The sequence below is a fragment of the Ostrinia nubilalis genome, chromosome 2 (assembly GCF_963855985.1).
Source record: "Ostrinia nubilalis chromosome 2, ilOstNubi1.1, whole genome shotgun sequence".
Classification (NCBI taxonomy): Eukaryota; Metazoa; Arthropoda; class Insecta; order Lepidoptera; family Crambidae; genus Ostrinia; species Ostrinia nubilalis.
In genome coordinates, this window is record NC_087089.1 from 5,968,714 (window position 1) to 5,981,733 (window position 13,020).

Here is a 13,020-nt window from a genome sequence, read left to right on the forward strand (position 1 = left end):
AACTACGAATTGCGTATAGCTATTAAATAATCGCGTAAGTTTTATTTTATTTTATTGCAGGTAGTAGTTATGTAAGGTATTTTTTATGTTCAGAATAATCTTAGGAATTTACTGCTCTCGTAAGTTTTCCCTTCATATTGCTGTAAAAACTTAATAAGGGTAGTTTGTCTGGTCGGTTGGCCACTCAATATGGCCGTCCATAAATAACCAATAAATTAGGGAAAATGCAGCCTGGTCATTCAGTTGGAACTGTTTTACTCGAGCAAGTAGCAAAATTGCCTATAAGATACGAGTAATTTAACCGTTATTGACACGTGGTATAATTGAAAGGAAATACAAGTAATTTAAAATAATGTAATACATGCCAATTAGGCGAGTTTATCTTGAAACAAACAAAAACTGCGCGCAGTTGCGTAAATGAGTACTAAAAACCAAAGTAATAGATAGTCCAGTAGAATTAGCTTTTAAATCGGAAATAATTCCTACACAAGATTTTATTGTTTTAATGGCTTCATTGGTTGCCCATTAAGACTCTCCTAAGTTTTCGACTTCGACGAAGTTGTGCTTAAGTGGTGGGGGCCCCCGAAAGAGGCATTTTTTCGGTTTTCCGGTTATACCGCGTAAAGGACTTACCCTATCAAAAAGTGGTCTTCATGACGGTTGAAGGGCACTTAATCCTGCATTGAATAAGACCAAATTCATATGTTTTGGACAAACCGTTCTCGCGCTAAAGTTCGGCAAAGTAGAAAATATACGAATAATTAATGACCCTCTCCACTTCCAATGGTTTGTTACCCACAGGCTTCCAAGTCTTGAAAAGGGCCACCTCAACCAGTATAACCCTATCAAGGCTAACGAGCTTGATGCGCCTATCCTTGTTCGTCCCAGCCGTCCTTAACTGCGGTTGCTGCACCTCTTCCTGGCACTCACCTGAACGACTCTGTGTTACGTACTGTGGCTGCCCCTCTTCCTTGTATCCTCCTGCATGACTACGTTGCCTAGCCGTATGCCTGGTCTAAGGTTCGACACCAAAAATCAACAACAACAAGTTCATATTAAAACGCTGAAGAGTTTTTTGTTTGTTTGTTTGAACGCGCTAATCTTAAGAATTACTAGTTTGATTGAAATAATTATTTTTGTGTTGAATAGCTCATACATTGAGGAAGGCTATAGGATATATACGATCACTCTACGACTAATAGAGGCGAAGCAGTAAAGAAAAATGTTGCAAGCACGGGAAATAGTATTTAAACTATTTTCACTCGTACAAGTTGATTTTGTGGCGTCGAACCTTGGACCAGGCATATGGCTAAGTAATGAAATCGTACAGGAGGGTACAAGGAAGAGGGGCAGCCACATTAGGTAACACAGAGTCGTTCAGGAGAGTGCCAGGAAGAGGTGCAGCAAGGAACGGCTGGAACGAACAAGGATAAGCGAATCAAACTCGTGAGCCTTGTTAGGGTTACACTGGTTAAGGCGACCCTTTACAAGGCTTGGAAGCATGTGGGTAACAAGCCATTGGACGTGGAGACGGTCATTAATTATACGTATATTTTCTACTTTGCCGAACTTTAGCGCGAGAACGGTTTGTCCAAAACATATGAATTTGGTCTTATTCAATGCAGGATTAAGTGCCCTTTAACCGTCATGAAGACCACTTTTCGATAGGGTAAGTCCTTTACGCGGTATAACCGGAAAACCGAAAAAACGCCCCTTTCGGGGGCCCCCACCACTTAAGCACAACTCCATCGAAGTCGAAAACTTAGGAGAGTCTTAATGGGCAACCAATGAAGCCATTAAAGCAAAAAAATCTTTTGTAGGAATTATTTCCGATTTAATCAATTTTTGTGTTTAATTCTACTGGCCTAAGACTAGTAGGCTTGGAAAGGAAACAATCAGCAACGATATACTTTTAATTAAGCAATAAGTTGATACTTATTACTGCACAAGTATGTACATAAAATTTATATCGACTGAAAAATTAATTGGTAAGTTTATATTTATATTTTGTTGCGCCATGATAATTTCATTGAAGTAAAAAAATAGGAACAATGAATGAAAAAAAATAACCAATGGCTACTCACTCACGAACGACTTGTAAATTAAAATAAGCGATAGGTAACTGAACATTTGACCAATCGACAAAATACATAAAATGTGTAAATGTCTACAAGAATTCTATATCTCGTTTCAATTCAACGAGGCTGCTACAAACAGCGTCAAACTTATCGAAAGGCAAAAAAACGTAACTTGTCATTTTTAGGAACCGACACATAATGCTTTGCTTACTGCCACAGTAAGTATGGCCACAGAATAATAAATGGCTTAGTTCGAAATAGATAAGTAGAGTTTTCCTTTATTATTTTACAATATTGTAATTTTTTCTAACGCTATTGTAAAAGCAATTTTTGGTAAACAAATTAATAAATAAAATATTTCAAGTTTTGTGCTATACCATGGATACTAATTACCATCCATTTACGAACTAAGCGTTGCAAAAATCGTAAAGTGCAATTGCTGGTTCCATGCAAAAAACGTTAATCATTGTTTGTGTAATGGTGTAAGTGTAAGCTGTGATCTGCGTTACCTAATGAGCTCGCTTCCCGCTTACGCAGCGGTTTATGAGGCTGTGCTGGGGCATGATCTGTGCTGAAGCCGCGAGGCTGATTGAAGGCGCCCCGACACGCGAGCGTCGCATGCGCTACGAGCAACACTTTTTACAAACTCTCGCAGATAAGCTTACACAACGATCAAAATTGTTTAGTGTGTGGTACCCACGGTTGCGTCACGTCTAATAATCTTGGTGGAACAAAGAGAGAAGCAATTAAATAAGTATTTGTTAAGCTGGCTGCGAGTAAAAACGCTCGCTAAATTAATGTGCGCCACCAGCTTCCTGATAATGAGTAATTATTGCAATTAGAGTACGGTCAGCGCGTTAGCTGTCAGATATTTCATATGCCCGCGCTTTGTTTAATTAATTATAATTACGCTATGTTAAGTTGGTGATGTTATGTTAATACTGGCTTTATTGTAAGAACATATTCCCAAATCGTAATTAGCGTTTATGATGTTTATGAAAAAAAATCTACTAATGAGAAAAAAATGATTCATTCACATAGTAAAAGTTTATTACACTGAAATTAGTGCAGAAAATCCTTAGTTTGTGTATGTTGGCGCTTGTTAAAAAAAGTATTACACAGCCTATGAATTTTGAAAGAATAAATCACTTTATACAATACAATAACATGAATGAAATTGTAAAAATACAACTAGACTTTTATTACCTTTCACAGTAGGAATACCTACATAATTTTGGAAACGTAATTTCGTCAGTGTTATATTATGTATACTAATTATGGCTTAATTGGGAAAGTACGTCCTAAAACTAGGGGTACATAAAATTTATAACTGAATTTAAGCAGTTTGTATAAATATTTAATTGCAGAGTGTAAAAATTAAAGCGTTTTCATTTTTACACCTTAATATAATATTTATTAACTTTTTATTTTGAGTTTGTATCTTTATCTTATTACGGTGCTTTGAAATTCAAACAAGATTTTAATTACCAAGTAAATTCTTATTGGAAATTTTGATGTTTTCTCCTCTTCCTTTGATCTGCATCATTTCTGATTGATATGTACGCAACTTAGGCATCAAGGCTTAACGAAGGCTTTAACGAACCTCAATAATTTCAAAAATAGCGTGATCAATAAATTAAAATGTACCTACCTAACGAAGATGATATTAAACAATTTCAGATCACTCTGGTAGAGCTGTTAGTGTCTAACGATCTACTCGGCAGTTGAATATTAGTAAGTCATCCAAAGTCTATCTATTGAATTTTGATGTATTGTTTTGCTAACCGTACCTGAGCCAGTGCGGCACGCTGCGCTAAGCGACACAATTATGTCACAGCAATCGATTACGTGGGAATGAATTAGATCTTCACGATTGTCAATCCGTCGTGTCGCGGGTGCGGTAGTCACGCGACGCTCGTTACAACCAGACATTTAAATTGGGTCAATTTACTTTCCAATATGTATAAGAAAATAATACAAGATGGTTGATATCGATTAGTTTCTCAGGCTCAAACTCAGTTTAACGTACTTTTTTTGGGCTTAGATTAAATTGCTGATATAAGCTTTTAGATTGCGGAATAAGGTATTTTATACAGATTATCATCTAAACTGAGTTTCACTTTCATTATCTGCAATTATTTAACTCTGAACAACGATATTCTTCCTTTCAACTTCGATCAAGATGAAATATAATTAGAAGTTAACTTATTTACTTAGCGGTGAAGTTAATCTCATAGGCATGGAAAGATGTAGGCAAAAATAGTAACAAGGTAAGTATTTTTCACACATAAACTGCATTTCATCTCGATCTCAAATTTAGTATGAGAATTTTTGATATTTGGTAGAGCGGTCATAAAATGGTTGAACAAACATTTGAATAAAACTGACGGCTTACAAAAAATACCATCTAATTAGGCGTCCCAACATACACAAATTTTGGTCAATTCATATTTTTTAGGTAGTTCATTAGAAAACCTAATTAAACACTTCCTAACAATGTGTTCCGTGTTAGCCGGTGATAACACGGTCTAGCGTTTGTGTGGCTCAGCCGCTGAGATGAAAGGCCCGCAACCGGAAAAACAAAGGCAAGTATGAGTCCTATTTACAGAAAAAAGGTTCCTTTTGATTTTTTAAATATTAAAGTGAGCAAAATAACTGCAAATATTCCACTTGTTGTATACTCATTGTGTTGGGACTTGGGACATCACTGGTTTTTAGTGGGTAAGCCTTGCCCTTCTGATGAGGAGAGCCCCACATAGCTCATTCATCTCAGCACTTGCCATAATGTTTGTAGCGCTGGTAGGGTCCAAAAGATAAGGAGACATGAAAGTGCCCCTTAATAAACTTATTTTTGATTTTGATTGGCCTCTCGACCTGGTGAGTATGCAATTTCATATATTTTCCAGTCGAACAAAAAAGTTCTACTTCGACGAAAATATTGTAAGTTTTTTTATTAAATGTTTTATCAATAAAAACTTTTCAAAATAAAAAAAATATTTCTTTCTGGAAGGTTCCATTGTTTCGATTTACGTCACGGAATCTTAAAAATGCACGAGCGTTACAAATATAATTAAAAGCAGCAGTTCCGCGGAAGTCGATAGGGAAAAAAGCAATACCGCGAACGGAAACGTTTGATAAACGCTCCAGTTTGCGGGCTGCGGCGGCTAATAAATTTATTATCATTTACAATTATCATGCTTGTTACTTACGTGGATTGTACGAGAAGTATTCGATAGAGGTTCATAAATAGAGAGCACAATTACCAAATGGCGACGCTTTTAGTAAAGTTCTCTACACCAAATAATTAAGTATTAATGAAAACAAAAATCACAAAATTTTCAATTGTTTTTGAATTACGCCTCTTGGTAGAAGTGTTTATTTCTAAAGAATTCTTAGCAGTTGTTAAGAATTCAATGACATTTTGTGTTCAATAACACGCAAAAAGCTAGTTGGTGATTATTTGGTTTAGCCGTAGTACCTAAGTAACATAACAATTTCCGTGTTTTATTTTTAATGAAATACCTATGGCATTTATATTTTACAAAACTAATATCATCACGATTTTTATTAATTTATTTTAGTCTAACAACCATCCACTGGCTTTTAAGATCTCGGTCAGCCTGCTGAAGTAACATTTCATTCAAGGAGGTCGGATACTTTCCGGGCAGTATCCATGCGTTGCGGACTTGACGATTGCGATTAGATTTTTTCAGCAAGTACCAGCAGCCAGCGTGAAATTACCGCACACACGGTGAGCGCTAGCGTTTTTATTGCTGTTATTGGTGGATAGTAGGGTGGCCATGCTTAAAATCAGAACGGCCAGTCAGCCATTTGTAGTCAGATATTTTACATAGGTAATATATTTTATGAGCAAAATACTTGAATAAGGTATCAAATAAGATGCGTAGTGTAAAAAAACCATTTTGTCCTTTTCACTAATGAAGGAGACTCTCACAGGCGACCTTGCCAAATTGAAAACACTCAAGCCATGTAAAAGGCTAGCGTCCACATGTCGGTAACGATACCGATAAACGCATCGGACGTATCGCACGCAACGGATCGTAGTATTATTTATATAGAAACTCATATAAGTGCGTCCACCTGTCCGCATCGTACGCATCGCACATCCGATACGATGTGTTTTGTACGATGCGTCCGTTGCGTACGATACCGACAAGTGGACGCTTAGCTTAAATGCTACTCTGATAGGTCCCTACTTGGGACGACTAAATTTATGTATAAGAAGTTTTATGCAGTCCTACACTACAGTGTAGCGTAGGAATTGCCTTTTGCAAAAATTAGCAGGGCCCTATTTTTTCAGAAACTTGGTTACCCCAATGACCGGTGTTGCTAGCTGCGGGCTATCAGCTATCAGACCATCAGACCAGTATAAACGAGTGCCACTGATGCCAGCAAAGCAATGAGCTTAATCTAATAAAATGTGTTCTAGTCAAACATCGCGATACATACAGGGTGTTGGTTTTGATGTATATAGGCGATTAATGCAGCTGGTTGTTTCATTATCTTCACGGCAATTAGTCTCTATTGCGACTAGGATGCAGGAACACGACCATCTTCAATGTACATGCCAGAAGCAATAACCCTCCTTCTGGCGCAGTCGGGGAAAAAGAGTATTCGACTTACACTTGCCACGTTGACCAGGCGGATTGGGGAGGTGAAACTATGTTTTAATGGGATATTATAAAAAATAATGATGGCATATCGTTAAAGTAAGTCTACTCCTTAAAGCACTACCTACTAAGCAAGGTCTGTGAGTCAAGTGGTCCCATTTGCCTTCATGTTCACTTGAAATCAGCCTGTATTTTTTTCCAAACAGGAGGCTAGAAAACATTTTGCGCTCAATAGCGTTTGCCGAAGGCTAAGAATAAATAGACCAACCATTAGAGATAACCAAGTCAGATTGAACTTGAGACGACCACAAAAATCTAAGGCTCGGTTGCACCATCATACTTTAACTTTGACAAGTAAACGTCAAAAATCTGTCAATATCTATACAAAAAACGGGTTATCGTTATGGTTACGGTCAAAGTTAGGTGGTGCTACTCAGCCTGAGTAGGTATGTAGGTATTTACAATTTATTTAATAGGTTTTATTTAATTTATTTAAATTACATGATTATTGAAATTTATAACCATTTGGGTATTCATCATTACCATGACAAATCTTTAATGCAATGATTATGAAAACTTTATTACGAATGTAATATTTAACTCGCATAGAAATGACCATCCGTATTTTGCTGATTCAATTTTTTATTTCAAAGCTGATTCAAGCTTTTGATGAAAGTTCTGTCTTCATTTGTAACTGTGCTTTTCATTGAACTTTAAAATAGGTACCTACATCCTTTTAATTAATGTGCTCAACTGGCAACACCACTTCGGTGTGGCCGCGCTCGATGCACACATTCGCATTCCTTTCGATAAACACTTAAGAGTACTTGTAATATCAAATAGCCTCACATGCGATTAAGAACGCATGCAAGCGTGAAATGAAAATTCTAATACTACACAATACATATGGAATTCGCAGAATTGTTTTTGCCAACCTTATAAGTGTATTAAGGCTTACTGCACGAGAGCGATTAATACGAAATATTATTTTCTTAGCGAGTTGTACAAATATCGTATGAAATTGTAGTACCCTGATATATTAGGTACTTACTTCCTTCTCTGAAAAAGATAAGAAATAAATTATTTTTTTAACAAATTTTGATACTACTATAATAGGTATTATAACTTCCGCAATATTGGGTTGTATTTACAATATTTTTGTTGTATTAATACCCAAATCAATATGTATGTAGGTAGGTATGACCCAAATTGTTTCACTTTATAAAGTTTTATTGCCGAGTAAGAAGTCCAAGACGCAAAGACTGTGCGTGTCACTTAGTTGCTTTCATGTGTTCATAGTCATAAGAATAAACTTGGATACAATAGGTTTGCGATTTAGTCGTCCAACTGTTATTTTCAAAGCAATCTAACGTATTAACTCGCTATCGCAGAAATTACCGATCCGTTCGCAAGTCAATTACGAATGCTTTTTTGGTTTTCCGTGGCTTCGCCGATTTGTATGCCTTTCGAGAAATAACGTAAAAACACAATTGATATTACCCCTCCAGAAGAACAATCAATAATTGTTGCAATTATACATATGACTTCATCTTTACGAGTTTGGAATATTAATCAGTTTTCTTCGTTTATTTCTTATCCATCTAATTATAAAAATGACTAATATTATCAATAGCAGGAAGACAGATAGGTACGCTCCCACAGTGAACGTACTTTGGAAAGAAGATTAATCTAATTAGACAAAAACCTATCACTTCGACTGATACACAGCTCTACCAAATACCTATGGAAATCTCGTAGTGAATTAATCATGCATTATTCAATTTTGTTTGTGGTTCTGTAGACTTACAATTTAATATTGTATTTAAGAACTAAAGAAAACTAAAAAGAATATCTAGTAATAATTAGGTATGCTTATTCATGACACACTCTGGAGCTTCTTTACTCCCCAAATTACCATCAGAAAGACCTATTAAAGCTATTAAGTATTAAGGTTTGCAGACATGAATGAAATATGCGAGTAGGTACGGGATATTATTAATTTCAGGAGGTTAAGATATTATGAGGTCAAGGTAGTAGATTAAACTGCCAAATCAGATTAAAAGGAAAGAACTTCAAAGGGATATTAACTAATAATCACGTACAAGATATCAAAGAAGTATTCTGAAGCTATTGATCGAACTTTTGACCTGATTGCATATATCTACCAATGCAGAAATTCAGAAACATTTGATTCATTGTGAACTTCGGCAGCCTTGATAACTGAAAGTTTCACTTTTATGTGTAGAATGCCCCAGAAAAGTACATTGTCATCGAAGAAGTTCACTCTGGGGCCATAAATTAATTATTTACATGTAAGAGCCAGTCTACTGTGACCCCTGTAATTGCCGCATTTGCCGCAATTTTTTGCATCAAGCATTAGCCCTCTTTACGAGTTCAATTGCGCAAGCGCAGAGCCAGCGCATGAGCTATTAGCGGTTAATAGCAAGTGTATAATTTTTAATTACCGAACCGATGTAAAGACCCGCCGATTCTCATGCTATCACGGTTAAAGTGATTTGTAAAAACGTTCAACGTCTCTACCTGCAGTGAATACTAAAATTGAACTAGGTCTATTTTTCTCTACAATTTATTGTGCCAGTTAGTTTTGGTGTTAGAGATAGGTAATGTTATAATGGTGGGTATTATTTTTAGGATTTCTGAAAGTGTCTGTAGTATCATTAAATAAACTTTGGCTACAGTTTCAAATTATAATGATCATCATCATCATAGTTGTAAAAAAAAACAAGTATATAATTATAATTTTTAAGAGCCACTGTGCCTAGTTTCGCTAAGATACAGTGAATTCAAAAATCATTGGCATGCTCCAAATATTTGAGTGATTCTGGCACTAAGAAAACTCTATAATAATATTAATGTGTAAAAATACGTTTGTGTAAGGGCTTTCATTTTCGGCAAAAAATATGACGTTGTATTTGGGATAGCAATCTGTGTTCATAGGGTGTTAGTGCCAACATGTTCCTTACTGATTTAGGGAGAAATTCATATTGAAATATTATAAGTAATTGATACCTATTTGCTGAAACAAAAAAAAAATACATTTAAGCATAGAAAGTAAATTGTTTATTAGAGAATACAGTCCTAGCTTTTACTCTTATAACATAAACAGTGTATTTGAACTGATTTAATTTAATTTGACGGAATCTTACATAGAAAATAGTACTTTTGTAATACTTATTAAGTCCATAGTTATTATTCCACCACTAAAGTACGTACTATTGTATTACCATTATACAAAAACTCTACATTTACAACAAATAGCAATTTAATTTTACTTTAATTTCAGGGTACTTACACGTCCCAATATAACTTTCTTTATTCATTAGTTACAGGTTAGGTAAATGAATTATACGATGTTGCAACAATTTTATTTTTAATACAATGCCTTTTTTGCAGTACAGTGAGATGGGGTTCTTTTTTAAGCAGTGCTGTCGCTGGTTAGATTAACGAGTAGGTATATTAGTAAGAAATTCAACATAAATGTAAGTATTTTTTCTTACTATCTAAAAATTATAAAACTTGGTTCGATTAAATGTTATCAATATAAATTAAACGAATTAATATCGAAAAATTGAGATTCACTTCTAAATAACTTACATGCTCTCATCATGATAAGATCAGCGAAAGCTTAGGGTAAAACAAGTCAAGACATACACATATTGTGTCTTTAGGAGTGAGTCGAAAAAAAACATTCATTATTTGTTTAAAAAATACAATTTGCGTAATTGAAGGAAATCCATTTTTTTTAAATCTAAATTCTGCAAAGTTGTCTGGAAAAAATAATATATTTGACCAATTTCTCGATGAAATGAAATCCTTCCTTCTAATTCTACAAATTACTTATGCTAATCCTTTGTTCAACGCCTGCCTGCATTCATTCTGATATAAATAGTTCAATATTTAGCCATAAAAGCTTCATATTAAAATATTTGCAAAGCACATTCACAACACGCTAGCCCCAATTTGGCGAGCGCGAACCAATTACTAGAGTATAGTGTCGCCAACTTTCAGTAAAACGCCGTCATAAAGTGCGATATCCCGCTGCGAGAACGCTTTATTTCTCCATAAAAGCGTTTTATCCACGTATAAAAGCTTAAATCCGCGAGCTTGAAGCAAAAAGAGCATTAAAGGCCCCGCGGGCAACATGGCAGCGACACGCCTCTCGGGCGGCGGCGCGCCGTTGGCTGCGCGGCCGGCGTGGCCCGCCGCCCGCCATTGGCCGGCGCCGCCTCCTTCCCACCGGCCGCCGCCGGCTCAGTCGCCTCCAACGCCTCGACCGGTGCGACGTGCGCACACGTTTCCGCGACGCACTTCGCTCGAGACATCGATACCGTTCGACAAACACGACTCTATCTGTGCAAACTCGATTACCTATCGTGCTTCCGAACTTAGCATTTATTTAATTGACTGAAGTGCAGCCCTAATTGACATTGATGAACAGTGCGATCGACGTTTGGGAACTTGTTGCCGTGTAAACAATTAGTAAACTTTGAGCAAGTGAGGGTGTGCACCATATCATACAGGTGTGGTGTCGGCGATGCGCTGGCGCCAGCGTGGAGTGAGTGCGGTGATGTGGGTGCGGTGACGCCGCTCGGGCTGGACGCGCTAGGGGCTGCGGCGGGCGGGCCCGCCGGCGGCGCGCTGGCGATGACGGTGCAGCGGGACGAGCGCGACGCGCGCGCGCCACGCACGCGGTTCATGATCACGGACATCCTGCACGACGCGCCGAGGGACCTTAGCGCGCACAGGGACTCCGACTCCGATAGATCTGCGACAGATTCTCCGGGTAAGTAGTAGTTTAAGGGATTAAGCGTTGTCATCTTTTAATTGCTCCGCATTTGTATGAACAGCTCTTGCTGCTAAACGTTTCATTCTAAAGAAAAAGTGTTTGTCAAATATGAGAATAAAATACAAAACTTTTGAAGTTGTAAAATATTGCCAAACATTATTTATGAATTTGTTTTTTTTTAGTTGATCAAATTAAGTAGTTACTTGGTTCAAATAGAGCTCTATAAAGATTAGACTATAGTAATATGTTAAATGCTCACTAAATTAGAAACACTTTATGACTCCAATTGTAAATGCTCGACGCATCAACATTTGCAACCAGAGCGGGATTCAAACTTGCAATCCCGGTTGGCCTATTCTGGTAACTACGCTTAATCAGTACCTACACCACCACCAGGAAGTTGTTAGCTACCTACCGTATTTAAAAGTATTTTTAATAATGCATTTTCAACCAAAATAACTTTAATTAGGTACAGGATTTGAAACAAACGGAAAGCACTGTAACCGCAATTTTCCCTGATTTTATTTACAAATACAGTTTAATAAATGCGTAATCTATAAATGCAAATATAGGCATATCTTCATTAGCATACAATAATGGGTATTTTTGCATTTATAAAATATTTTTTCGATTCTAAATAAAATATTGATTTTTGGTGAATCGTAGCACTTAAGAAAAGACATCAACGAAGTCTGTACCTAAGTCAAATTACTATTATGTCACTTTTTCAATTACAACTTGTTGCACGTTTGTTGCATGAGATACTAAATAATAACAAAATTAAATTAATTATTGCTTTATAATTTAACAATTAGTTAAATTAGGTAAATTGATTGTGTTTACTTAACCTATTTATTTTATTTGATTTACAAAGTTTAGGTTACTACAGCTCTTGCTTTATAGCTTTGCAAATAATATAAAATTATCACTCTCACGGGATTTTTGCAACAAAATATATTATATTGTATTTTGCACGTTTATTTCTAACAATATTTAAGCTTTAAACCCAGTTCTTATAAAGAAAAATAAGTTAAAATATTTTTGTTTCTCTTACAGTGATTTTAAAATAAAAGATTGTAATACCCATATACATATGTCAGTTTCATAATATATTTAGCCAAGTTTAAATTTTCCATAATTTACGAGTACATATTTCTAGTAATTTTAATTTTCCTGTTAGAATTGCATAGGTATACATTACATTTAATTTGCCATTATTGTGCTCTGAAAAAGTGCGATAAACTCAAACATAAATAGTAGGGATCATTAGTAATATCTAATAGGTAAATACATTAACAGGACATAAAAATAAAAGCGTTTGCAACATATTATTAATTTACTAATAAAGTTAGCTTACAAATCATTATAATTGTTAATGTTATTAATGGTTCGGAAAAAAGTACCTATAAATTAAACACTTATTATTTATATTATTATTACTAAAAGTAAACACTGATTAATTTTGGGTTCGATTGTAACATGATATAATATTATTATTTTAATT

At 35.8% G+C, this 13,020-nt stretch overlaps 1 protein-coding gene across 1 annotated transcript in view; it reads left to right on the forward strand.

The window, feature by feature from the left end:
* Positions 1-11,420: 11,420 nt before the first annotated feature.
* LOC135086274 (homeobox protein B-H1-like) overlaps positions 11,421-13,020 on the forward strand; it is a 30,514-nt gene continuing 28,914 nt past the window's right edge. Inside the window, exon 1 of the mRNA XM_063981075.1 lies at positions 11,421-11,513. Coding sequence (XP_063837145.1) covers positions 11,426-11,513 — 88 coding nt within the window. The 5' untranslated portion in view covers positions 11,421-11,425. The remainder of the gene's footprint in view (positions 11,514-13,020) is intronic.